At 46.1% G+C, this 27278-nt stretch overlaps 1 protein-coding gene across 2 annotated transcripts in view; it reads left to right on the top strand.

Annotated features, from left to right (window-relative positions):
- Nucleotides 1-27278, top strand: part of CELF2 (CUGBP Elav-like family member 2) — a 308002-nt gene that overhangs the window by 199034 nt on the left and 81690 nt on the right. For both annotated transcript variants that reach the window (XM_052650849.1, XM_052650850.1), the window contains exon 3: nt 8625-8707. In XM_052650849.1, the coding sequence (XP_052506809.1) occupies nt 8625-8707 (83 nt within the window). The remainder of the gene's footprint in view (nt 1-8624; nt 8708-27278) is intronic.

The raw sequence follows: 27278 nt of genomic DNA on the forward strand, positions 1-27278 counted from the left end.
GGAAACCATACTCTGGAGTACAGAAATGTGTCTACCAGCCAGCAGAATGAATGTTGTAGTTTTTTTATTGAGCTGTACTTGATTTTTTACAGTACTTTGTTAGTTTCAGGTATACAGCAAAGTGATCCAGATAGATAGATGCATATATAGATGTATATGTCACGTGGTGGATGATGGATGGATGGACAGTAGATAGACAGACTGACAGAGTTCACAGACTCCTTTTCAGATTCTTTTCCATTATGAGTTATTAATGCAAGATATTGGGTATAGTGCCCTGTACTTTACAGTAGATCCTGTTCATCTATTGTGTGTGCGTGTGTGTGTGTGTTTATGTATTGGTGTGTATCTGTTAGTCCTGTACTCCTAATTTTTATCTGCCCTACACCTTTCCCCTTAGGTAACCATCAGTTTGTTTTCTCTGTCTGTGAGTCTCTCTCTGTTTTTGTAAACAAATTCATCTCCGTTATTTTTTAGGTTTCACATACAAATGGTGTCATGTGACATTTGCCTCTGTCTGATTTCACTCCCCTCAGTGTGATCATCTCTGGGGCCACCCACGCTGCTGCACGTGGCCACGTTCCATTCTTTCTTACGGCCGAGTGGTATTCCGTTGTGTGTGCATACCACATCTTCATTCATTCATTCGTCTTTGATGGACACAGGTTACGTGGCTCGGCTGTTGTAACCGGTGCTGCTGTGAACATTGGAGTGCATGTATCTTTCTGAATTAGAGTTTCCAGTGTTTTCTAGATACATGCTCAGAAGTGAGATAGATGGACCATATGACAGCTCCAGTCTTCATTTTCTAAGGAACCTCCATGCTGTTTTCCGTGCTGGCTACACCAGCTCACGTCTCCACCAGCAGTGGAGGAGGGCTCCAGGGGACTGAATCTTAAGTGCCGCTGTGACCTCAGTCGCATACCCATGTTGCACGTATATCAAGCACATTTGGAGGACAAAGTAGAAAGAATAAAGACCAAGGGCCGTGGGTGCCCTAAGTTAGTAAAAGTGCGCCATCTGTACTTCCCGGGGGACCAGCTGGAAGAACAGGGTTTCGTTATTGTCCTTTTCCCCATGACGCTGAGGGCCACCTGCTACACCACTGGAAAACTGCTTTTTTAAGGTCAAAGCTACGTTAACTTTACAATTTTAATTCAGGGGATTTTTGATGGGGTTTTTGAGCCTTTAACTGCTTTGTAGAAACTGAAAGTGTCTTGGCCCATGGTTGACAGTCTCACCGGACGAGAGCTTCATTTAGAGCACAGGATGCCCCACGAAGTCCGAAAACCTTTGGACCTTTGGACTTTGAAAGAGGCATGAAATTCTCTACACAGTGGCTGAGATGGAGGGAGAAAGCCAATGACGGGAGGAGGAGGAGCCTGTCCTCTTCTGACTTAAACTGGCAACTAACTCTCCAAGAAGCCAAGATCCCAGTAGCAATTCAGTTGTGTGAAGGAGGCGCCTGCTTGGCTTGCAAATGTGTAGACAAAAGAGAGCTTCATTCACAGAAAGAAAAAAAAACACCATAGAGGGTTCACTAATTTAGCCTTGCAGGGCCTCGGTCTCTTGATCTGTTGGCCCGTTAGAATTCAAAGGCAGACTTGAAGGGAATTTTCAATTCACTACATGATGACTCTATTGCTGTCTTGAATTCAAATGTAGCTTGAGCTGAATCTGTCCGCCAGGACTATTCCTTTTTTTTTTAATAAATAAGTACAAGGTTCAGTCTGCGCATGATCTTTTTGTGGTCGTTGTCAAGTGTTTATTTGTGTGGGTTTGGACAGTGATGGAAATTTCTGGACTGAGATGTGGAATGACCTTGAGGATGTGGGCGACCCCTCTTTTACCCTGGGGTTGGAGTTGACTTGGAGGGTCAGATGTCCAGGTGCACAAGACCAGAAGCTCCGCACTTATTATTTTACCAGCTTGCCACACCTTCTCAACGTCTATCCTCAAGTTGTTGTTTGTATTTCAGAAAACATCCCATAATTTCCCATATTAAGATATTACTAAAGAATTATCAGTCAGGCCTGGAATGTTCCTAAGAGGCCCTTTCTCAGGTTTATGGGAGCAGCCTTTCAAAGAGAATTTATCGTCCATCCAGGCTGGTGGCTTGAGGAGAATCGTGGGGAATGACCAGCTGAGAGTCTAAATTGTTGGCGTGTGATCTGAAATTTCTCCCCTACAGCTGACAAGTGACTCTTTGAATAATTGCAAACCATCCAAGTCACTGACTTCCCATCTCTATACCTGGATACTTTAAAAACAAACACACAGAACAAAAAACTACCTTGTCCATATTTTAGAGCTAAAGACTTGAAGAAAACTGCCTTTTAGTAAAATGGTGTCTTCAGAGCATCAGACCTCCGTTTCCTTCCTCCCCAGTTTGGTAGCCTCAGAGAAAGTTTCCTTAACAAGCGTGGGGTCAGTTTTCTTCAGGGCAGAACTAATTTTAAAATCCAATCTCAGGATCATTCTCTCAGGCAGTGTCTACACAGCCCTTCACACCGAAGAATGTGAATTCAGTGCTGTTTGACTCTGGACAGGCCGTGATATAGACTGATTATCTCTACATAAGCGGTGCATTTTTTTTTTCCCTTGAGCATATTTTTACCAAGTCTCCAAGTCAAGCTTTCCAAAAGAAACAGCTGTGGTTTGAAAAGATTGGTGATAATCCAGATGGTTTCTTTGAGGATAAGTTTACTTGGTCATTTAAAATTAAAATCTTTCAGTAAAGTCGAGCATCTTCCTGATGGCTTTAAATACACGACTGCTGTGTGTGTGTGCGCGCACGCACGCACGTGTGTCTGTGTGTAGATACCATTGGCCCATCTCATCTGAGGCTTTATCTTTGAAAACAGCAAAAACCTCATCACCGTGTCTCTGGTTATTCAGCAGTAAAGCTGGCAGAATATCTGAGGGAACCTTTAATGGCAGCAGAAATTGTGAGGAGAGGCAGTCAGTCAGACACCAACATCCCTATCTGGAGTAGGTGGCTCATGGCGTCTCTAGGAATTACCATTCTCAGCTTCTGGTGCGAGGTGGTCTAATCATACCTCAGCATTATAATACTGATGACAAGCTGAGTATGCGCAGCCACATTGCTGAACTTGCCGACTGCTGGGAGTTGGGGCCCTCTAAAGCTCCCACCCCACCCCGACTCATTCTCTCCGGGCCCAGCACCCCCTGGCCGCCTCCTGATCATCCAGAGATGCCCACGGCAAGGCCTCACACCGGTCGCCTTCACCGTGGGTGCTCTGCACCCCAGGACCTTTCTGTCTAGACCTTTACCACCCAAATGGATCTGGCTTAAGTGGCCATCTGAGGGGTTAGCCAGGTATTCACAGTTAAGCTGCAAAATGAATTCACGGGAGACAGTAATGGCCAGTAAGCGCTCATGTGCCACCCCCAGCTATATGTACAGACCCAGCAGCACTTGGGGGGTCAGTGAGGAGTCGTCACTGGTGGACTCTGTACAAACCTGAGACACTAATACTTGGTTCTGGGTCACCTCTCAGGTTTTACCCCCAAACCCATTTCACCTGTGAATTTAAAGCGCCCTAGTGAGGAGTAAGGGCTTTCCTTGTGGCTTATCTGGTAAAGAATTCGCCTGCAATGTGGGAGACCTGGGTTCGATCCTTGGGTTGGGAAGATCCCCTGGAGAAGGGAAAGGCAAGCCACTCCAGTATTCTGGCCTGGAGAATTCCATGGAGTTATAGTCTATGGGGTCGCAAAGAATCAGACATGACCGAGCAACTTTCACTTTCAGTGAGGAGTAAGGGGTGGGGCCAATGAATAGACATGCAAAAGATGGATTTTTTAATTTTTCACTCCAGAATCCAGAGCTCTTATTAAGGCAATGAATTGTTGAAACTCTTGGAAAGTGGGATGCCTTAAAATCACCTGGGCATGGGACAGCAGGTTTATCTTTTCTAAGCCAGCTGCTGCCACCGGCAGAAACTCTGGAGCCAGAGGATAAAGGTGGCAAGAATCATAAAGTGTGAGTGCTTATGAGACTGTGTCAGACAGGCAGAGAAAAGAAATGCGGAGCCCAGAGCAGAAACAGGAGGGCTGAGCCTGGCTGAAGCCTCTGCCCCTGCCCATCCTTGGAATTCGCTGGCAGGTCGCTTCCCCTCTGTGATGTAGGCTGAAGCCTCTGCCCCTGCCCATCCTTGGAATTCGCTGGCAGGTCACTTCCCCTCTGTGATGTAGAGCAAGCCTCGCTCTGCACTCATGGGCAGCAGAGAAAGCAGGTGCCAGGAGTGATGCTGACGCCGGAAGGGTGGTCCCCTCGGGCGCACAGTGCAGCCGCTTACCGCTAAAGGGCGCCCAGAACTGTGGTCGGTGTTTAACCACCCACCTTCAAGGATGTTGGAAGCAGAACCTGGTAAAGGAGAAAGGTCTGTCCCAGAATCAGACTGCAGGGCCATCTGGTGTTACAGCTGACCTGCAGACAAATCCATTGAACTTCACACCTGAGTTACAGCTGGCACGGGGAAGTCCACAAGCCACGTGGCTGCCTTAACAGCTGTCCATCCAGGTGGTGTAGGCAGGAAAGAAACTGCCCACCCTGTTACATCACCATGAGTTTTCTAGGACCTGGAGTCTCTCCCCGACCTTTTGCCATGGTGATCACCACCACCTTAGGGCAGATACTGACGATACTTTTCCCTTCGTGTGTTGAAATGATTTCCTCAGGTCAATGAATCTTAAGATTTTAATGAGCGTATCAAGTGAACCGGTTGCTTAAAAAGTCTGGTTGTTTAGCTGGGAGAGGACTCAGAGAAGCAGGAGTCTCTGAAACACATTGTTATTCTGGAAACATCCAGACTCAAGTCCCATCGGGGGAAAACCACAAATGGCTGCCTCAGAGATGAATGTTGAAATTGGGAGTTCTCTATTTCTACTGCAGATTTTTCTGATAACTTAATCAAACGCTATTTTTATTAAATCAGTTAGTATGCATGCGGAGTGAAGTGCAAGACATTTTTTCGCCCAAGAAAGGGCAGGAATAGTTTTGACTGTTAAGTTTATTCTGAATGAAACCTTTTGGCTATATATCCAGGTAGGGTTCTTTTCTCAGGGAGGAAGTAGCGGTGGGCAGCCCTGGTTTTTGTGGGTTGATTCCGAGGTGATACAGCACAAGTAGCTCAGGTATAGAGGAAGTAAGGTGTTTTCCACCGAGGCATCCAGGAACTGAAAGTAGGGAACCAAAAGAAGAGTCTTGGAGTGAGATTTCCCCCAGAGCCCCCACACTGGTGCAAGTTGTTCATTGCGTGAGGGCATCCAGCTGAGGCTACACTTTGGGGCAGAAATTCAGCCCAAGCTCTAAGTCACCAAGCCACGGGGGCCATGCCCACATGGGGATAGGCTGCCTCTTTTCAAAGGTCCTAAGTGCGAGGTACCCAGGGACGCGCTGTCGGATTGGGAGTCAGTGAGCAGTGAAGGGGAGGCGAGTCAGCAGTGGTGTCCAGGATACTCTTCTTTGTATTACAGCTAGAACTAGAGCTTTGGGGGGCATGTTCTTCCAGAGTCTTTGTTTCAATGGGACTAAAGTATTGAGTTGACCAAAAAGTTCATTTGGGTTTTTCCGTGAGATGTTATGGAAAAACCCAAACCGACTTGTTGGCCAACCCAGGAGAAGAGTTAAGAGGTATGCACAGTTCCCAGAGAGGTCTGTCAAGGGCAGATCCCTGAGGTCACCCTCTCAGCTGCACAGGCAGAGTGGACCCTGCATGAAATTGGAGAGAGTTAGAGATTTGAAATACCTTTCCTTCACCCCCTAGATTCTTCTCTGCTTTCTTGCCCCTCCTCACCCCATCCCATGCTGCTCAGAGATCAGCTTCAAACTTTCTCAAAGCAAAACAAACACAGAAACCACTGTCTGTTCACCAAGAACCTTGTTCAAGACGGAAACACTTGGAGTTGCCAAATTCATACTAAGGTGTAAATAGCTAGGAACAATTAAATATTACCTTCCTCAAGGGTAGCGTTTTATTGCTTCAGTAGCAGATGAACTACACCTTCCTAGTGGACTTCCAGGCCATGGAAAGTGGTTGGAATTTTGTTTGGGTGTTTAAGGCAAGAGTGGGGACCACTCTATTCCTGAGACCACCGCACTGGGTCCAGGGTGGCCCCAAAACAAGTCTGCCTCAGTTTACATCATTTGTTCCTCTTTGCTTTTGTCCTACCATGCATGTCAGTCACCATGACAGGTTCCCCTGTCATTCCACTGTTCTTTTAGGTTGACCTCAGCTTTTCTTCTTGTCTCTGAACTTGGCTGGACTAGCATTTGTTTTCCTTCTGCTTAGGAAATTCTTCCTTAATTGCCTTCTTTCCAGGCAAGCAAACTGCTCTGTGCCTTCTACTGCATCTGAAAGCTTCTCTCTTTTAAGTGTCATACCCCTAAAATCTACCTGCTTGAAAGCGTCGGATTCTGCCCCTTTCTGAGGCTTCGGTTTTGAAGTCGAAGTTCAGAGCATCCCCATTGCTTGCTTACCCAGAAGCCAAGCCCATAAGCCCAGAAGAGAAAAAGGAGAACTTCCTGAGAGTCTGGTTGTTAGAAGCTTTTAGAAGACAGAGATAATGTCTTTTTCTGTTTTTCTTTTCGATTTTATTGAAATATAGTTGATTTACAATGTTGTGTTAATTTTTACTGTACTGCATAGCAGTTGAGTTATACCTTCTTTTTTTATGTGTTCTTTTCCTTTACGATTTTTTTCTCCATGTTTTTCTTTCTGTATCAAGTCTAATAGAAGATAATTGGTATTTTTCCTCCTCTTAAAGTGATTACAGTGGATACCAGAAGCTGGAACTGGACTTTGCTGTTTAAAATCATTCCTTGATTTAAAGCAGTTCCTATAGCTTTTCTGGGCTTAGGTTATGCCAGTGGAGCTGAAAATCGCACATTAATTTGATCAGTTTAGGAAAAATAATCTACCACCAGGCAGCATGACCAAATACACTCTGGTCTAAGAAGTCAAATAGCTGAAGTGGCAAGCTCATATATAAAGGCCCACTCTGTCCATCTGTGATTCTTTAAAGACCCTTCATAATTTTCATATACCTCCCTTCATGCAAATTAAACACGTGAAGAGTCTCCCATCCTTGGAGACATGGAGGTTTTTAAATGCCAAAAAGCTAGGATCATACTCTCCTTTATCCAGAAGGTGAAGGATTTGCATATTTAATCTCAGTAGACTCCAGTGAAATAGTATATGACAAGGATCCAAGTTTTGTTCTTTTTCCCAAATAAGGAGGAAGCATCTTACATGTATTTCAGAATGCTGTAGGGGTGGTATAGTACTTCGTCTTCTACTCCTTCCAATGAGTTTTTTGTTCTGAAAAGTAGATGCTAATGTGTAACTTGGAACCTTTGATGGTTTGTGATGCCAACTTCCTGCTCTCCAAATGTGCCACTTTTTTCTGTCCGTGGTCTTACATCATTCCCCTAAATAGAGCCAAAGTTGATGCCTTAGTGCCGTGAATTTCTCTCCAGCCACTTGCTGTACTTGGCATTTGAGGACCTCTCGAGGCTCTCCCCATCTCTCTAAGCATGAGGGTAAGAATCAGAGCTAATTGAGTGTGACTGCATCTCTCTGCCTCTTTTTCTCCACCCAACTCATCCAAGACAGGCAGGTCAGAGGGAGCATCTTTTTCTTTTAATTTCTAAAGTTTTTTATCCCTTTTATCTACACTTGGTTGTGCTAAGAAATGCTTTGTTAATTAACAGATTATTAACCAGTGTCTTCATCTGGTTTAACCATGTTAACCAGTATCTTTAGGCACAGGCTGAAGAAGGGGTGAGCCTTGCTTTAGAATACAGAAGGAATGAGAGGTTTCAAGACCATTTTCTTTGGTGGAGGGAGGTGGTTTGGAGAAGAGCATCGGCTGGTCTCCCTTGGAGGAGCCTTCGGCTTGGACTCCCATCACCTCTTAGAAATGAGGAATCAAGAGATTAGTGGTTGACGTCCCATGGCCATGTTTCATTCTCAGCACAGACAGTGCAAACATCTGTTTCAGCATCTGCCCACCACGTATAGCTCACTTTCTCAACTGGCTAAAATAGAGTCTTTAATTTCAGCAAACAAATATTGCATGTTTTGTGTGTGGAACTTCGCATTATGTGCTATGATGGAAATTGGAAAGAAGAGGGCTTGTTCTCAGCTCCTAGGCAGCTTGTTATCCAGTTGTCTAAGCCTCGGAGTCGAGAAAGTGTTTTAAAAGGGTGATGTTCTAGAGATAGCCTCTAAGACAATTATAGTTAATATAAGTGTCTGCTCTTGTGGTTGTGATTAAACACTTCACTTGATGCTGTGACTGCGCCACAAGTCCCATTGACAACTCGCCCACAGCCTCCCACCCCCGTTCCTGAAGACCCAGGTTCCCGGTAGTTGGTGCGCAGTTATGAATTGATTCCCCAACGTGGGGAAAAGCTAATAAATATGATTTAGGATGAAAGGCGCTGGGTAAATGCTTGAGCTGTTGTTACTACTGTTGCCGTGCACCTTATTTTTAAATTGTGCATCCTTTTAAGTAGTTGACTCGTTCGCCCCAGTCTCCATTATATCTGAGCAAAGCATTCACAGAAATTTCTAAAACCTTTTCATTTCTCTCTGTAGGTTGTTGTTTCGTAACATTTTATACAAGAAAAGCTGCACTTGAGGCCCAGAATGCACTGCACAATATTAAAACTTTACCTGGGGTGAGTCGGTTTACTTTTGTACCAAAATCACTTTATTGCTTGAAAATGGTCCTTTCAACTGAAGGTTCTAGTGATGGGCTCTTAGTGCCAAAAATGACTTTGGGCTTTTGAGGAGGGTGTGCTGACTACCCCCCCAAGACCTGGCCCTCGGTCCACCTTGCAGCAGCCAGAGCGGCTAGCCAGCCCCTCAAGAAGCGCTGGCATTAATGCTGACAGAAAGACCTCTCAGAGAGTGTGTCTCCTGGCCAGAAAATCAGAATGACCCCACTGGGTCGCAGTGGCTGCTACAGAGGATTGGGTGGGCAGCGATTGTAAAGGGGAAAAAAAGAATGCACGCACACACGCATGCAATACACCAGAGGAGCAAATGGAAAAGGAAAAGCTTTTACTCACCAGGAGCCTCTTTTCAAATTTAGTCCTTAGATTTTTCTTTTGAAAGGACAAAATGTACTCTGCACAGCCGTAATATTCAACCTCCTAATGGCTTCTAAACAGTCAGTGGTGGTTAACAAAGTCAATGTTTTAATGCCCAATTTGTGGCTTCATGTCGATAGAGAACAGAAAATACGAAGCTTACAATTTTTTGTTTGCATTTCCTTCCCAGTCATACTGGACGTTTGGTACCATTCACTAGAAATGAACTAATGTTGGCTGTAGCTGCTGCATCCGAATACAGGAGTTCTGGGGGTTTGTGACCGTTTTATCTAGTGCATGCTGGTGTAAATTTCTCTGTGCTAGGTGGGATATTTTCCCTGTTGATTCAGATATCAGGGATGAGTTTATTTAATGGCAGAATGATGTGTGTTGCTGATAATGAAGAACCTCTGGTAAGCAGTGCTGTGTTAATGATTTTATTGAAACCTGGTTTGATAAGAGTAAAAGAAAAATAACATGATGTCCCTAATGTTTTCAGGGTATAATTGTAATGTCTTATCATTTATCTGCCATGCAAACCTATGTACACAAGTCATTTGATACCCTGTCACCCCCAGAGAAGATAGCATTTGCTTACTTCACCTTAGCTCCATTGAAAATCATATATTTTAGTGGCAAGATACTCAGTAAAAGGTTTTCAAAACATTAACTTGGTAATAACAAAAAAGTAGTAAATTACAACCTGTGGTCTCAAACCACACTGCTTTGGTTTTCCCCTTTTTGTGTGAGCAAATCAGACAGACTGAGATTCAGAAAAGCAAGTGTAATACCAGAATTCTCCCTCCTAATTTAATTTAACTACTTCTCTCTGAAACATCTTAGGTACTTTTTTAGTAGGGAAGATTTTACTGGGTCTAAGTGCTTTGCCTGATGATTTTTTTAGTATTATTTCTGCTTCATTCCCTGTATAAATGGAATTTTTCCAGTGTAAGTTCTGGGAGGTTGCAGTGTTAGGTTACATTATTGAATGAAGCAACCAAAGTAAATATTTACTGTCTATAGCAGAAAAAATAATAATTTTTATTTCCCAGGCTCCTAACCCAACCCAGAGACCACTTGGTATTCCTTCTTTTAGAATGAAATACTTTACAGTAATTAGTGTGCAAAATCCCTTCTATGTGTTTAAACAAATTACTTGAGATGATGAATTGTTATTATAGCATTTAGGGTCTGTTGGTGCCAGATCTCATCCTATTTTAAATTAATGTGAAGCTTGGTTCATTTGAGTTCATCCCCTCCACTGGAAGGAGCACAACTCCTGACATGCCATTTTCATGTGTGAAGATGCTCCTCAAAACCCAGAGTTAATGAATGGGCTGTGTTGAAACTCGTACAAATGACTGATGAGCTTGCTTCTGTTTGGGACGTCGGACATTTCACTCTGACCCCTTTCTCAGCAAACAAATAGCATCTTCTGTATTTAAAAAAAAAAACCAGTTACTCATGTCTCTTTTTTGCTCTAAAATTTTCTGCATGCAGAAGTCAGGGCTGCTGATTCTGGAAACCCCTTATTAAGAGCAAGAATTCTGGGGTTGGAAAAGACGGTTTGTGGATTGTTTCCGGCTTTCTTTTCATCCAGTTCAATTTCCTCTGCCCAATTACTTGAGGCAGGTTAAGTGAAAATTCTGAGAAGTCAGGTCTGATTTGTAAGCTCCGAGGCTTCACAGCACACACACTGTTGCTACATCTGCCATTTCAAATTAGGTGAATGGGAGCAGAGTCCCGCATCTTGCATTTATGTATTGCTTTATCTGATCAGCATCACCCTTAACAGCTCCAGCAAGAACATGAAAGTGGTTTCCTATCAGCTGGGAGCTTTGGTGGACGGGAAGAAATGGGACCAGACATAAAAGATTAATGCATATTCTCAGGGAAAAAATATTACAGGGTGCCTTGCTGTTTGATTACAAGCCTTGGAATTAGTCAACATTTCCATAATTCTAAACCAATATACACCTGTTTTCCCACTGTGATGTGAAGGCACAACTTAATTTAATAGAATCCCTGCTGTGCTAAATCTCTCATTAAATACCAAGCAAGTTCAGTAATTTAAAGTTGTAGCACTACTATTTTAACTGGTCGCCTTCCTATTATGAAATTAATAAGAAATTAATGATGCACTTTGCCATATGCCTTCAGTTTCTTTCTGAATAAAAATAAAAAGGATAAAGAAAAATGCATCACCAGCTGACACTTTAAAGCTTTTCTGGTTGTAATCACTTCTCCTGTGGATAAAATCCATTAAAAAGGCACTTGCTGCCTTTTTTTTTTTCTAAAGTGTCCAAAACTTTCCATTTAAAGCAAGATCAAATAGTGCTGGGTGTTTGGTTTGCCTTTTTTTTTTTTTTTTCTTTCCTGTTTAATTTTCTCTTACAGTTGATGTGTTTTGTCATATGGAACTTTTCATCATGCAGCCAAACTTGGTGATGTCAAGGAATTTTCATTCTTGAGAGAAACAAAGAACTTGGTTCATATGGAAAAGAAAGGAAAGCTGATGGGCCGTTCTTTTATGCAAGTGAACATTCTTTTATGCACTCTTCCTCCTGTGTAATGTGTGGATTATAGAGACCCTTTCCTTGGTGGGGTGTAGGGTGAAGCATCAGGGCATTACTTAGCAGCACAAAGTCATCAAGGACACATCTCTTAAGCCTATCTCTTACTGTGTGACTGAGAAAGACACTGGGTCTTACATCCTCTGAAATGCTCAAAATAAATCCTAGAAATACACTCTTAGAAGATAGGGGAGCAAATTCAGCAGCTCTACATAGGGAGCAAGAAATGAGCCTCAGAGGGTTGGGCGGTCCTTCTCCTGGTTTGATGACACTCTGCTCTAGAGATAGTGGTTTGACACTTAAGGAAGAGATCAAATCTTAGGCACAGGCATGATTTATTACTAACATTTCATTAGGTTAGAGCTTCCCTGATGGCTCAGCAGGTAAAGAATCTGCCCGCAGTGCAGGAGACACAGGAGACACGGGTTCAATCCCCAGGTCGGGAAGATCCCCTGGAGGAGGAAATGGCAACCCACTCCAGTATTCTTGCCTGGAGAATCCCATGGACACAGGAGCCTGGCGGGCTACAGTCCATGGGGTCGCAAAGAGTCGGACATGACTGAGCACACAGGCACATTAGGTTAACATCCACTCATGAGTATCGGGTGCTGCTGGTGTGCCAGGCAGCAGAGCTCTACAGTTACACCACGCACATGCCCTGGAAATCCCTAGTGGGTCTGTGACCATGTCTGTGCAGAAAGGACTGGATGAGTCACTAGCCCTGGTACTGACTTCTGAGCCTGACCTTTTCCATAGCTGAGCTACTTGTGTCCTTGGACAAATCCTGATTCCCATATAGCCGATCAGGCTGAGAGGTACTGTCTTTGTTCAGGGTTTCAGGCAGGCACAACCTCACTGGTAGAATTACTCAATAGAAATGTCATCGTCTGCCATGGTGCTTGCCAGAGAGAAAAACCCTGTGAGGGAAACTCTTGAGATTCATTTTGTTTTCCCTGACCTAATTTAGCTTAATTAAAAAATAAAGTAACGACCTCAGTGGAGGCCCAGGAAAACTGCCACGACCCCTTCAATAATCGGGTGTCACAGCCAAATATCCCCCTGCTCCAGGCCTAGCGCCACTCTTTTTTCAAGGTCTTCACACACATTGTCTCTTGCAATAAGGCTTTTTGATTGAAAATCTCCAGCAGCATCGTTAGAGCATTCACCATATAAATTAATTTAATTAAGGATGTAATAACAGAGACGAATACAGTTTTGAAAAAGCTCTTAAATTTGAACGGCAAGGAGAAATTGGAATATTAATTGCAAATTTCTTCCAGCCACTTTCTCCAAACCTGCCTCCCTCCTTTCTAAGAGTCCCTACCAGTTTTATTAAATGCAGTTTATATTAAGGCGTTACTGCCCTAAGAGCACATTTGTTTAGAGCGCTGCATGTTAGCCGTGGCAGACGGAAATGACACGTAGATCTGAGAGATAAAAACCAATGGGCTTGATCCAACAGGAGGAAGCTGTAAATGAAATGCCCTCTTGGGCCACATGTGCTCGCCCGCATGGCGTGAATGCCCCCCTTCCCGGCTGGCCCTGTGTGGGCGGGCAGCCCTCCCCGGTGGCCTGGAACACAGCCCTCCATAGAATTGTCCCCCAGTGTCCTCTTAGAGAGGCGTGCTGGGGCTTCGTTTCTTGCAGCAGAGCAGCAGTGACTGGCACTGAGAGCAAATTCACTTGGCCCACTGTGATGCTTTTCCAGGGGCTCACTCACTCTGCACCACCTCTTCTGATTACTGATATGTACTTAATGTCTTTGTTCTCAGAGCCGTGGTGATTATTTTATCATCATCATCATCGTTATCTCTGTCATAAAAATATCTCAAACTCTATCTCTTCCCATCATGGAAATTTCCCCCTAAACCATCCCATTTGAATCAAAGCCTGACGAGGTTGTGCTCAAAGTATTTTTTTTCCCCTCAGGCGCCTTTTATTGAAAATTGTTAGAGAGGGGAAAAAAAAAAAAGGGCAAAAGATCACTATGAACAGGTTTGAGTCCTCAAACTCCTGTGCCATGGAGAACACACAAAATATTCGTACCTTCGTCCAACAAATATTTACTGAATTTTTATGGTTGGTCAGGTGCCATTCTAGGTTCCAGACACCTATAGTAGTTACTGTGATGTTTATAACTAAATCTTTAAGAAACAAAGCCAGCCAATGTGCCTATGTATAGTTAGTGTTTAATAAATTGCTCTTGGATATTTAATGCCCAAATGAGTCAAAGAAAAATACCTGTAGAGGAGTTGAGTTTTATTCAAAAAAATGATTTTGCCCAAACACTCCAAAATGCAAACTGCATGCAGATTTGTGATTCCACGTGTATATAATGATAGCTTGTTTCATACAGAGAGAGCTATATATTTATGTATTATGTATATCTCTGCATTAAAGAGATGGGAATACCAGACCACCTGACCTGCCTCCTGAGAAATCTATATGCAGGTAAAGAAGCAAATGGACATAGAACAGACTAGTTCCAAATCGGGAAAGAAGTATGTCAAGGCTGTATATTGTCACCCTGCTTATTTAACTTCTATGCAGAGTACATCATGAGAAATGCTGGGCTGGATGAAACACAAGCTAGAATCAAGATTGCCAGGAGAAATAGCAATAACCTCAGATATGCAGATGACACCACCCTTATGGCAGAAAGCAAAGAAGAACTAAAAAGCCTCTTGATGAAAGTGAAAGAGGAGAGTGAAAAAGTTGGCTTAAAACTCAACATTCAGAAAACTAAGATCATGGCATCTGGTGCCATCACTTCATGGCAAATAGATGGGGAAACAATGGAAACAGAAACTTTATTTTGGGGAGCTCCAGAATCACTGCAGAGGGTGACTGTAGCCATGAAATTAAAAGACACTTTCTCCTTGGAAGAAAAGCTATGACCAACCTAGACAGCATATTAAAGAGCAGAGACATTACTTTGTCAACAAAGGTCCGTCTAGTCAAGGCTATGGTTTTTCCAGTGGTCATGTATGGATGTGAGAGTTGGACTATAAAGAATTGATGCTTTTGAACTGTGGTGTTGGAAAATACTCTTGAGAGTCCCTTGGACTGCAAGGAGATCCAACTAGTCCATCCTAAAGGAAATCAGTCCTGAATATTCATTGGAAGGACTGATGCTGAAGCTGAAACGCCAAAACTTTGGCCACCTGATGTGAAGAAGTGACTCATTTGAAAAGACCCTGATTCTGGGAAAGACTGAAGGCAGGAGGAAGAGGGGACAACAGAGGATGAGATGGTTGCATGATGTCACCAACTTGATGGACATGAGTTTGAGCAAGCTCCAGGAATTGGTGATGGACAAGAAAGACTGGTGTGCTGCAGTCCGTGGAGTCGCAAAGAGCCTGACACGACTGAGTGACTGAATCGAACTGTTTATATAATGATAGTTTGGTTCACATATAGAGATCTATATATTTATGTATATCTCTGTACTCCTACAGGAAAAACATTCACACACATCCATATGTGGTTATCAGTTCAGTCAAATAAACACAGGAAGAAATAGAAAATCCCTTTTTCTGTTTGGCCTGCCCACATATTGTTCCTTACCTGGTGGTCACTTTTCTTAGCTTAGGCTTCATAAGCTGTGTAATTCTTCACTTTTGTTGTTCGGTTGGGTTTCGTTTCCGCTTAGGATCATAGCTGATTCACAGCACAAGTACAACGGCACTTGACAACTGCCATTTAATGATGATAATCCCTGCCTTCCACCTCCATAAGAGAAGAGTAGGTGCTAAATGAGAGAATGTATGTAAAGCTTTCTGAGCCCCTGAAGAAATGGACTTATAAGACATTATTTCTACTTGACAGTTTCTGTAGGTGTGAAGTTGTTTGGGGGAGCAACCCAACAGATATAATGTATTTGCTGGAGACAATGTCAGGACACCCGTTGGGTGTAGATTCTTCAAACTTAGCCTTTGCAGAATTTGGTCAGAGCCGAGATATTTGGTCTTTCTAGCCCTGAGCGGCTGTTTTCCCTACTGTGTCTGTGCTTTCTCACTAGGGACTGTAGCCCGCCAGGCTCCTCTGTCCGTGAGATTCCCAAGGCAAGAATACTGGAGTGGGTAGCCGTTCCCTTCCTCCAGGGATCTTCCCAACTCAGGGATCAAACCTGTGTCTTGTGCCTGTTGCATTGCAGGTGGATTCTTTTAGTGGTTGAGCCACCGGGGAAGTCCTTGATATCAATAAAATCACTTTAAAAGGCCTGTGGTGGAGAGCACCACCGAGTGGCTGCGGAGGAGCTCCTGGGAGGGGTGGGTGCAGAAGCCCCCCACCCCACCACCTGCACCTCCGGAGCCAAGCCAGCATGAAGACAGGTGCAGGGTATAGAACCAGCCCCAAAGGGATCTCAGCCTGGGTGGCAGGATTGCCGACCAACTCATTGTCTGAGACCCAAGAAAGTTGGAGGGAGGAAGAAATCCTTGGTCTGGTCCTTCACAGGCTTCAGGCCAATCCCAGGGGATCTGGGAAGGTATGTTTTAATACTTTATAAAAAGCTATTCGGCTTCCATGGTGGCTCAGATGATAAGGAATCTGCCTGCAATGCAGGAGACCCTGGGTCAGGAAGATTCCCTGGAGAAGGGAATGACAACCCACTCCAGTATTCTTGCCTGGAGAATTCCATGGACAGAGGAGCCTGGTGGGCTAAAGTCCATGGGGTCGCAAAGAGTTAGATGCAAGTAGGCAACTAACAGACAAAAGTCCGTTGGTGTATATAAAATAGATAACTAATAAGGATCTACTGTATATCACAGGGAACTCTTCTCAATACTCAGTAATGACCCACATGGGATAAGAATCTTTAATAAAAAAGGGATAGTGGATAGATGTATATGTATAACTAATTCACTTTACTGTACAGCAAAAACTAATACAACATTTTAAACCAACTATTCTCCAATAAAAAAAATTTTTTTTTAGGCTGTTGGAAACTGCCCATTTACCCACCATAAGGTTTTACAAGCTACCTGTATAGTGGGCGCTTCTGCTTTGGACAGGCCAACTATCCATTCAGTAACTTTGGGCATTTCCTGGTGTTTGGGTTAAATTACCTTAAATGAAAAGCCAGGTTTTGTGTGTGTGTGTGTTTTTAAGAATATGGCCTCCTTAAAGCAAGGAAGCCTGTGGGAGGTGATTCATGAGGGATCCTTAGTGGTGGCAAGTTGAGAATGGCTGAGGTGCGAAGGCCTGGGTTAAAACAGGAAACAGCTACACCACTTTTTTGGTAACAGAACTCAGTGGGAGGCCTTCCAGTTTTGTTTTGCAAACAACACAGTCTCAAACACCAACCTAATTAATAGGACTGTTCTGAGAGCTTAGCAACTTCCCACATGGCTCAGTGGTAAAGAACCCAGCTGCCAATGCAGGAGACACAGGTTTGACCCCTGGTCTGGGAAGATCCTCTGGAGAAGGAAATGGCTTACCCAAGTGTGCATGCCGGTAACCTAGCACAGATGTTCGGCCACATCTGCACTGTCACCTATGGCATTGTCTGAGAAATGTTGGTGTCTGAAGGGAATGGATGGCAAAATGAAGTCATAGTTAGATTTCAGAGTTTATCACTTGGGAATACAGCAAGGCTCCTACGTACGAACGAGGTCTGTTCCAAGAGCACATTCCATTTCAGGAGCACTTGCATAAGCCCGATTTGTAGGTAAGTCCAAGAAAGTTAGCCTAGATACCCGACTAACACAGTTGACTGTACGCTACTGCTTTTGCACTTGCTTCCAGACATCCTGGGCTTGAAATAAAGATGCTATGCTGCTGTGCTCTATGCAGTTACTTCACAGTAAAGTACACTAAAGCACAGCCACCTGTAGAGGATGCTTGCGTGAGACAGTGTACCCCAGACCTGTAAACTCACTCCCGCAGTTGAGCGTGTCAGCGCACATTTGGATCTTTGAAAGTTTGCACCGTGGAGGTTCACGTGCGGGTGGTTGTTCAGTCGCTCAGTCGTGCCTGACTCTCTTGCAGTCCCACGGACGGTAGCCTGCCGTGGCTCCTCTGTGCATGGGATTTCCCAGGCAAGAATACTGGAGTGGGTTGCCGTTTCCTTCTTTAGGACATCTTCCTCGACCCAAGGGTCAAACCCACATCTGCTGAATTGCAGGCAGATTCTTTACCGCTGAGCCACCAGGAAGCCCCCCGTGTGTCAGAGACTTAACTGTATTCGGTTCAGTTACACAAATCTCCGTTCCAACAAGGCTGATAAGATTTCATTCAAGAGAATATTGGGGGGGGAAACCCATGAATTTGACTAAAGGTCTGGATGGAACTGTGGAGGAAGGGATTATGACAGTCGGATGAAAGGGGAAATTTTTAAAAGTTGGGAAAGAGTCCAGATTCCGTCTTTAGAGTGAGTGGTCTGTGCGAGAATGCATCACCTGAAACAGGGCTGTTAAGCTGGGCAGACCTGTACTCTTTCACGGGTGGGCTGAGCCCAACTCAGGAGACGTCTGGGGGAGGTGGGATAGCCAGTTCAGAGCCTCCAACTCTGGGCCACCAAACAGAGTATATGACATGGGGAGCTGTGAGGAGCGCTGTCTAGGAGCCCTGAGGTCTTCTCTAGCCACCAAAAAACAGAGAGCGGCTGAGCTGGGGCCAGGGAGGCCGGGAGAGGGAGCCTCGGCGCTCCACTGCCGGCTGGAGCCAGTCTGCTTGGGAGCAGGGGAAGGAGACCAGCACCTGGGGCCTGTGGGGGACCTCACGTGTCCTCTGCTCATGGTGTCACAGTGCACAGGAGCTCAGGAAGCATCTTATGACATGGGCTAGTGAAGTTGTTTCAATAACAAAGCAGTATGTCAGGACCAGATCATTCCTGCTCTCACCAGCCACGAGTCACGGAGACGAAAGGAGAAAGGGCGGCTGTGGGACGCTTGGGGCGGGGTGGGGGCACTGTGACCCGTGTTCCCTTCTGTCTCCTTTGCTGTTCCTGACCTCCTCGCCTGCCATCAGGCGGTGGCAGGTCAAAGTTCATGTCTGCAGTGCCATCCCCTCCCCTCGAGTACTCCAGAAGCACTCACGAGTCCATCCTTTATTCATCGAAGGGTGAAGCGGTCAGACTGCAATGCTCCTTAGAGCCCTTCTCGGGCGCCTGTTCGTTGATCGCACTAGTGTCTAGGTAGGAACGTGGGTCCATAGGTAGGAGGAAGGTAAACGTCCCTGAGTGATTTGCTGCGGGTGTGGGGTGGTGACGGCAGAGAGAGACGCAGCGGGCCATCCAGCGTGTGATGCTCCCCTCTGAGGTTCCCAGCCCGTTTGCTCCCCTGGGTGGAGGACTGGCGGGGGCTTAGCGCTCACGATTCTTCTGCCGGAACAGAGAAAGTAAAGGGAAGGCGATGAATGCCAGCAGGTCGGTCCATTTCCCCGCTTCCGGTCTTGGTCTGACGAGGGTGTCTAACCTAACGAGGCTCCAGGATGGAGGTGGGTTTCCTTTGTCGTTGGTGTCTGGCGCTGATCCACATCCATAGTGAGCTGCCTGTGTTTGTAGACGGCTTTCTGATATTGTTTATTTGCTGCCCATCCAAAAAACATTTCGGGATGAAGTGATAGCATTCACCTTGTGCAGAGGACGCAGAGGCTCTGGAAGATTAAATTAACTTCTCTGCCCTCCCCTGGCACAGGAGTGATGGAACCAGAATTAAAGTCACAGTCCCTCAGCCTCCCCGATAGCCTGGCCTCCTGATGGGAGATTTTGGTCTGATGCCTGCCTCCTTGGAGGGGCTAGGGAGTCAGACTCAAGAGGCCAGTGCAGCACCACAGTGAAAATCACCACGTAGTAACGACTGTCAGTGGCCCAGGTGTCAGGCCCCCGATGAACGGAGCTTCCAGGATGTAGCACTTGGCATTGTCACAGCTGCTGCACGAGGCAGGTGTCACCCAGCCCCTTTGCTGGTAAAGAAGCTGAACCTCAGAGAAAGGGAGCGACTTGTCCAGGGTGGCACAATCCGTAGTGGGGCGTGGACAGACGGTCAGGTTCAGAGGAGCACCTCTGGCACCTGTCAAGTTTGCACCCCACTCTACAGGCTCACAGAGGCTTACAGGTCCTAAGCCCCGTTGGGCACCCCCATTCCTGCAGCAGGAAATGTGTCCCCAGCCCGTCCCCATGAGTTGGGGCATGAGGCCTCAGCCTCTCACCCTGCCCAAGACGTGAAACCACACTCTCCAGCCCCGACTGAGGTCCCCACAAACAGCAGGTGTGAGAGGCAGGATTTCCTGGTCACTTGGGTCCAAGGTGACTGACACCAGGTTCACTGAGATGGAGCCACATATCAGAGGTGGTCCTTACTGTAGGAGGATCTGCTTTGCAGACATGATTATAAATGCAGCACCTCTCTTCAGAGGAGCGTAGCTTCACCAACGTCGGCTCATTAACATTCAGGTTATTAGGGTTCTTTTCTTTATCTGCAACCCCAGGCTCTCAGCCCCAGCTCCACAATCTGCATTCTAATGTCCTGTCTCTGTCCAGCTGGCCTCCCTGTCCTCTTCCATCTCTGGGCTCTTTGTCCAAGGGGTGAGGGCAGATAGGGACAGGACTCATCTCCGAAGATGAAGCATAAACCCTATCACGTGCCATCCAAAGCTGTGGGCCAGCAGGGGGGAATCTCAGAAAAGCTCCAGGCCCGCCACCCTCACCCACCCTGTGGCCTCGACAAGACCTGGGGGCCTTTACAGAACAATCAGGCCCACCCACCCTCTTACTTTGTGGGTGAGGAACCAGGGTCTGGGGGGTGAGGTCTGCAAAACCATCTAGGCATCTGCATCCTCTGCTTCTGAAAACAAGGGGCCAGACTCCCCCCAAATGAGGGCACTTAAATCTGCAGCAGCCACTACGGGCGGGTGGTACAGCCTCCCTAAGCAGCCACACCAACAGTGCTGTCTTTGTGGCTACAGCACGTAACGGGCAGGGAGGCCAGGCCAGCAGCTGCTTTGCCCTGGATTCAGGAGCTCAGCTGTCCTGTCTGGGCCCCACCCCCGCCCCTCCACCATTGGCTCTGTCCTCCCCCTTCGAGTTCGGATCAAAGGCTGGAGGATCAATGAAGATACGAGGGCAGGGGATGTGAGAAATCCTGTCCAGTCATCACGCTGTGATTTCTCTGTGGCTAAGAAGGGGGGGGAGGGGGGTAAGTGGATTATTGTGCAGGCTTAGACACGTGTCACCTCTGCCGCTGTCCTGGTCATGGAAACATGTGACCCTGGGCGTGTGAGGTTATGAGACCCAAAGTCCTGTGCTCTCTGACCCCCTGCCTTCCTTAGGGCCAGGAGGGGCCACGAGAGAGCAAAGAGCAGGCTCCCTGGAAAACTGGCCTCCTTCCCTGGAAGGTCCGTGGAGTATGTTCTGGGATATTCAGTTCCGCGCATCATGCCCTTCCCACGTGGAGAGTGTATCGTCGTTTCTCCAGGAGAGCATATATTTAAGTATATACCAGAAAACTGTGCCAGATATTTTGCATTAAGTGTTGTATGGGGTCCAGGGTACCATAGATGAACTGTCAACAAGTCGTGTGGATTAGGAAAGAGAAAATCCATTGGTATCCCCTCATTCCATCCTGCATCCCGGGTGTGATGTCAGACCCATAGTGGTGGAACCCTGGGAGGATTAGGTTTCTAGCAAGTTTTGATTCAGTAAACCTGATATTTTTCACTGGCTTTCAGAATTTAGATAATCAATGTTCAGTTAATAAAAATCATACTGATAGTGAATGCTTACTGACCTCTACGGCTAATAATTTCCCTCCTGTACTAGACACAAGTTGGATGGGAGAGACAGCTATGAGCTAATTTCAGGCTAACTTCTTGTCACCTTCATCCATCTGTAGTACCTGCTTTATGATAGTCTAATATTTATAGGATATCATTTAAAGAGAAAGAAGAGCATTAGCCCAAAACTCAGTGAGTTCTCACTTACATTTCTTCTGCTCATGGAGGCACTAACTATAATCACAACCCCTAAAAAAAAAAGAAAAAGAAACTCACAGGTACCAGTGAGTCATTTATCAAAGAATCTTCCTCACTCAAATCACTTCTGAGTTACTGAAATCACTCCTAAGTCAAAGTTGTCCAGATAAACCCCTGGAGGTCATTGACAAAAACTAACTCATCAGTAAGGAAAAGAAAAGTCAGAGTCACAGACTTAGGAAATCATGGTTAATCTCAGCAGGTTTCTGCTTATTTCAGTGTTGTTCTCTGGGTCAGCAGAGGAACACACGGCATGCAGAGGGAGAAGACCAGATCTGATCATAAGTGTACTTAGAAACAGCACCGTCCGATGTCCCCACTTTATGGTCGAGGAAACGGAAACCCAGAGACGTTAGGTGATGTGCGGAAGGTCACACAGCCACCTGGCAGTGCAGGTGGGACAACTCCACGCCTCTCAGTTCTGCACCTGTTGTTTTTTTCTCAGGTCCCTAAAACTTCTCTTGGCAATGATGCCAAAACAGCATTTTAAGGAATCAGAAATTCAGAGCCAAGATTACCAGTCTGTCCCTGGATTACACTCTGTGATGTGAGGCAAGCGAATGTGGCGATTCCTTTTCTCATTTCCATTCTCCGAGCAAGACCCAGAGAGATAATGACGATACTCTTTCTGGCCACTTACCTAAAATGACAGACGAATGAGATGAACTTATGAAGAATGGAAGGAGAAAGAGGAAAGTCCTTAATCATGAAGTCCATTTGCATCCACAGCTGGGGCAGTGATTAGTAACCCTGACTGATAACCAGTCTCACCCGGGGAATTTTTGAAACTGCACATACCCAGGCCATACCTCGAGCAAATTAGCAAAGAATTTCTCAGGGTGGGAGCTTAGCTTCAGTGTTTTTAAAGTCCTCCCAGCGAGCCCCATGTTTCGGCAGATTTGAGAACGGCAGCTGGGAGGATCGCCATCAACCCCCAGAGGCGGGTGGTGGTGGTGAGCAGGTTGCTTCTTCTGCTGTCCATCCTGATGCCTGCGAGCGCCTTACCTGCTGGTTGTCCTCCCACGGGCACAGCATAGCCTTGCTACTCAAGCTGTGGTCTGTGGACCAGTGGCGTGGCCATCATCTGGGGACATGTTAGAAATGTCCTCTGGCCCCACCCCAGACCTGCATTTGAACTGGATCCCTGGATGATGTGAATTCCTAGTGTGTGAAGTTTGAGGCTTATGCACTGGTAGAAGTAGGCCTCATCAGTGCTGCTGTCCTGGGAATCCATCACCGTTCCCTTTAAGCTGCTCTGAATGTGTGTGCTTACGTGCCTCTTGCCACCGCTCCGTCTCTCTCCACTCATCTGAGTCCTGGAGAAGGCGGAGACACGGGCACCTTCCCTGGCGCCCTTGGGGGCACTCTTTAGCGGTGCGTCGGGGCGACCTGCCCATCCAGGACAGGTGAAGGAGGAGGCAGCTCCACTGGGCCTGGAAGGGGCCCTTCCTTCTCCAGCATCGTTGTTTCTGGGCACTTGTATTTTTCCACTCCATCGTCCCTCAAAAGACCCACAGATGAGATAGATGAGACTGATGCAGAGTTCACGGGTCCCAGACTGGCAGGGGATGGGTGGAGTGAGTGCTGTTTTCAGCCCAGTTTTATTCTGAAGCAAGAAGAGCGATTTTCTGCCACCAAGAGTTAATCAGTAATACTCGTCAGCCCAGCCCCACCCTGCAGGAACTTCTAGAATCCCTGCTGCTTCATCCTTCGTGGACTTGAAATGCCTTCAGAGAAAAGCAGAGGGCTTACTCTCCTCTTTCTCTTGGAATCCACAGCTTGAGAGGCAAGAAGCTGAAACTACCACCCGAACGCTAGGGTAGAGCATAGACTGTCTGCTGGCAAGAGATGCTTTAGGTCCCTACGTTTCTGCAGTTTGGAAGGCTTGAAAGGAAGGTCACCTGCCCTAAAGAGTCATTTTGAGACTTCACCTTGACTGGGTTCTCGTTTTCCCTCCATTCTTCTTACAAATCTAAAGACGTTTTTCGCATTTTGGCTTATTTCTAATCCTCAAGCGTCCTCGGTAGCAGTCTGTTCGCACAGGGTCACGTGTCGCCACAAAGAATGGAATCCACAGCCAACCTCTCCCGAAGTCACAGCTGTCACTTGTCACGCCAGCGTCAAAGCATGAATCGTGGCTGGTTGACCAAAGCAGCAGCAGGAGGCCAGGCAGTGGGCAGGACAGGAGGTGCCCAGAGGAAGAAGAGTCCGGCATCACACCTGCTGGTGGTGTATTAGACCCCAGGAGAAAAGGGGACCCAAAAGGAGAACACTCTGTGCAAGAGAGAGACCACCGGGCTTCCTCTGGACCTGCCGTGCGCACCTTGTGCCCCCTCGTTTTTAGCGCAAGCAAATGACTAGCCCTTGAGGAAGAACTTGCATCAGCTGGGTTTGTGTACAGGTGATGCCTACTCTGTCATGCTCACCTTCCTCTGCCTGTTTTTTTTATTTCAGTCTCTGATTTGAGCTGGATTTGAGCTTTAGAAGAAAAAAAAAAAAAAGCTTCTGCTTCTTCCTTAGGCGGTTTGGAGGTTCATAACCCTTACTGTTTTCTCACTGTGCTCTGAGTCCCACGAGTTGAGCCCCCTCATCTTTGGTCTTGGAAACAATCAGAAGCCGGTAACGCAGCTGACTAACCATGAACCCCTCTTATCCTTCAGGAAGGAGGAGAGAACTCGAGGCTAAGGAGGTGTCAATCCTTGAGACGCCTCCTGAGAGGTACCCTGATGATGCAGATCAGAAAGAAATACCCTGTATCGATTTTAAAGACACACCCTTGTATTTCTGTATCGTTTGCTTCTCAGGTGAAAGCCACTCAGAGTCACCGACCAGAAAAGGAAAATGAAAAACCCTTGGCATACAGGTTAGGGCTCCAACAGAGCGGGTCTTTCCACCGCAACTGTGCCAAGTGCCCAGCTCCCAGAATAACATCTCAGAGTCTCATTTGAGCATGACCTTCAGTCTCTGGCAGCATTTGGTTGGACAGATGTGGTAGTTGGATTCTTGGGGTGTTTTCGTCAGCATTTTAGTTTGAGTCTCTTCTCTAAACATGATAGGCTCGAAGATGAGTTTTATGAAACGCAGTATATCAACATTTCCATTGTATCTTTTAAGAGCTTTATTGGGAATAAGAAAATGTAGCTGAGACTTTAACAAAATTCTAAGAAATGAAAGGGAAAAAAAAAAAAAACCACCAGCTGGCCGCCCTGATACTGATTTATGGAAGGGGAGGCTGGGTCTGGCCTAAAGCTTGGAACACGGATGAAGCTGGAGCAGAACAGAGCTGAGTGCAGACGAGAACAGAAAGGCGTCTCAAGCTGTGTCTTCCCAGTGCCTCCCACACACAGTGGAGAGAAATGATCAATGACGTTCTTATGAAAACGTATATTTCTCCTAAAGATGGCAAGCAGAGGACTACGCCTTAAACCTCTCTGCGCCCTAGGGTCACTTTCTCATACGGGCCAACTTCACTGTGTCTCCGTCATTCAAATTCCCCTGGCTTCCCTCCACCTCCTGTAGGCTGTTGGATCCCCACGCTTGACCTTGACATCAGACCGTTCTGTCAAGCCCCAAACCTTGATATTCAGCGTCTGTTATTGGGAAGTTCCATCCAGATGGCCCACAGGAAATTCCAAACCTGAAGTCCTCTCCTCCTACAAGCCCAGCCCTCCTCGTGCGTCACCTACATGGGCATGAGGGCCAACCAGGACAAGAGCTGAAATCATCCTCAGGTTCCCCTCATCCTGTGTCTTCCCCCTGCCTGGGCCCCATTTATTATCAGTGAGGAGGTCTGTGTGCTCCCCGAGAAGCAGCTCTGCAGCTTCAGCCTCTTCATCACTTGGGTCTCATCCGTTGTCCTCACAGCTAACAAAAGCATAGATGGGCTTAGGGGAATTTTTGGAGTTATCCTACCTAGAGCTAAACTTGTTAAGTCTTTTAAGTGCTTTCCTGCAGGGGGAGCGGATGGTGGAATTACCGCCAGATGCTGGGGGCTTCACGTTTCCTTAGCTGCTCTTGGGAGTGTGTGAACATTGTTGTGTTGTGTCTTTTGGCTGAAAAACAATGAACACAACTGTCGACTCTAGAGGGTGAGGTGGGAACTCCAACTCGTGTCTCCACCGTGTCTTCAGTTTCTTCGCCGTCCTTGCTCACACGCTGTGTTCCCGCCGTGAAAACACAGCCTCCCGCTTTGGGAAGGTAGGGGTGAATATTCCTGCTTTGTGGTCCTCTGTGCATAATTTCGCCTGTGCTGAAATTCACCCTCCCCACTGCTGTGTCTGTTCCCCTGTGACTTACGCGTCAGTATCTCCCACACGGAGCTGCAGCTTCAGAAGTCACGTCAGAGGCCAGGGTGGTGCCTCGTGCCTTGGGCTCTGGTTCTGGCTCCGCAAATGTTTGTTGAGTAAACAAACTCCCAAGGGGATAGCTTCTATTCATGGACACTCTCACAGTGTCAGATAATCTCGAGAGCCCTTCACACACTGGTGGGGTGAACGTAAGAGGAGTGTACATAGTCTCGGCTCTTGCATGGTCTTTCACACCCCTTTGGGTCACGTAGACTCCTACCCTACAGACTAGAAGCACAAGATGAAACATGGACTCAAGACTGGACAGTGAATTTGCTGATATGATCCTTGCTTCCAACATTAGTTTCCTGGAGCTTAACCAGGCCGAGTGGCTTGACTCTAGGTACTTAGCATTGGCAAAGCCAACATGCAAACCCCACCAAACCTCCTGATTCTGACTGAGGTGTTCTTTCCGTTACAAAGCAAACAGAAAGCAACCACAGTTTCCCAGACCCACATTCAGTACAGCACATCCAGAGAAGTAAGAAACCATCAAAGTAGATTTGCCCCTGTAGCTTGAATGTCAGTGAAGGGTTCTCCCTTTATTTCCTTAGAATAAATTTCTTAGGAAAGTCTTATCTCATGGATCCCCTTTCTTAGTTTCCCTTTGCCATTTAAACTTTGGTCACATGCCATATATTGAAAGGCCCAAGCCTTGAATTTGATCTCTAGAAGACTGAGCTTCAGGGGAAGGTATTTATAGAACAATCGAACCGTCATAATTTCCCTAAGCTCTGCCAACAAGTCGTTTCCAAAGTTGGTAAACGATCTTGCACATTAGAATAGAAGGTGGAGATCAAAACGAGACCGTGAAATTAAGCTCAAACTCATAAAGAATTCGCAGCGCTGGAGGAGAGATCCTCATTTGGCAAAATATCAACCGAAGTTTAGTACCATGGCGGAAGATGAGATGAATAAATATAGCTGCTAAAAACAATATCAGATGTCCTGCTCAGATGTTTAATGGATTTGCATTTTAAACATGGGTAGTATGAAATAGCCCTTAAGGCATTTTTTCAGATTTGCCATCTATTTTTAGTAGGGAATTTTTTTTCAGCCAGTCCTCGTTTCTTTAAAAAAAGAGATTTAATCATTTTTGCCTAAACATGATTAAGAAAAGGAAATTACACTAGTTATCTCCTTTCATTCACTGAGTCAGTACAAATCCCAAAGGCCATGGGGGTAGTTAAATTAAAAAATGGGAAGAGACTGCTGAGTGAGGTATGGTATTTATTTGACTGTTGTAAATGAAGTTGTCATTCC

The sequence above is a fragment of the Budorcas taxicolor genome, chromosome 13 (genome assembly GCF_023091745.1).
Source record: "Budorcas taxicolor isolate Tak-1 chromosome 13, Takin1.1, whole genome shotgun sequence".
In the NCBI taxonomy this organism is placed as follows: Eukaryota; Metazoa; Chordata; class Mammalia; order Artiodactyla; family Bovidae; genus Budorcas; species Budorcas taxicolor.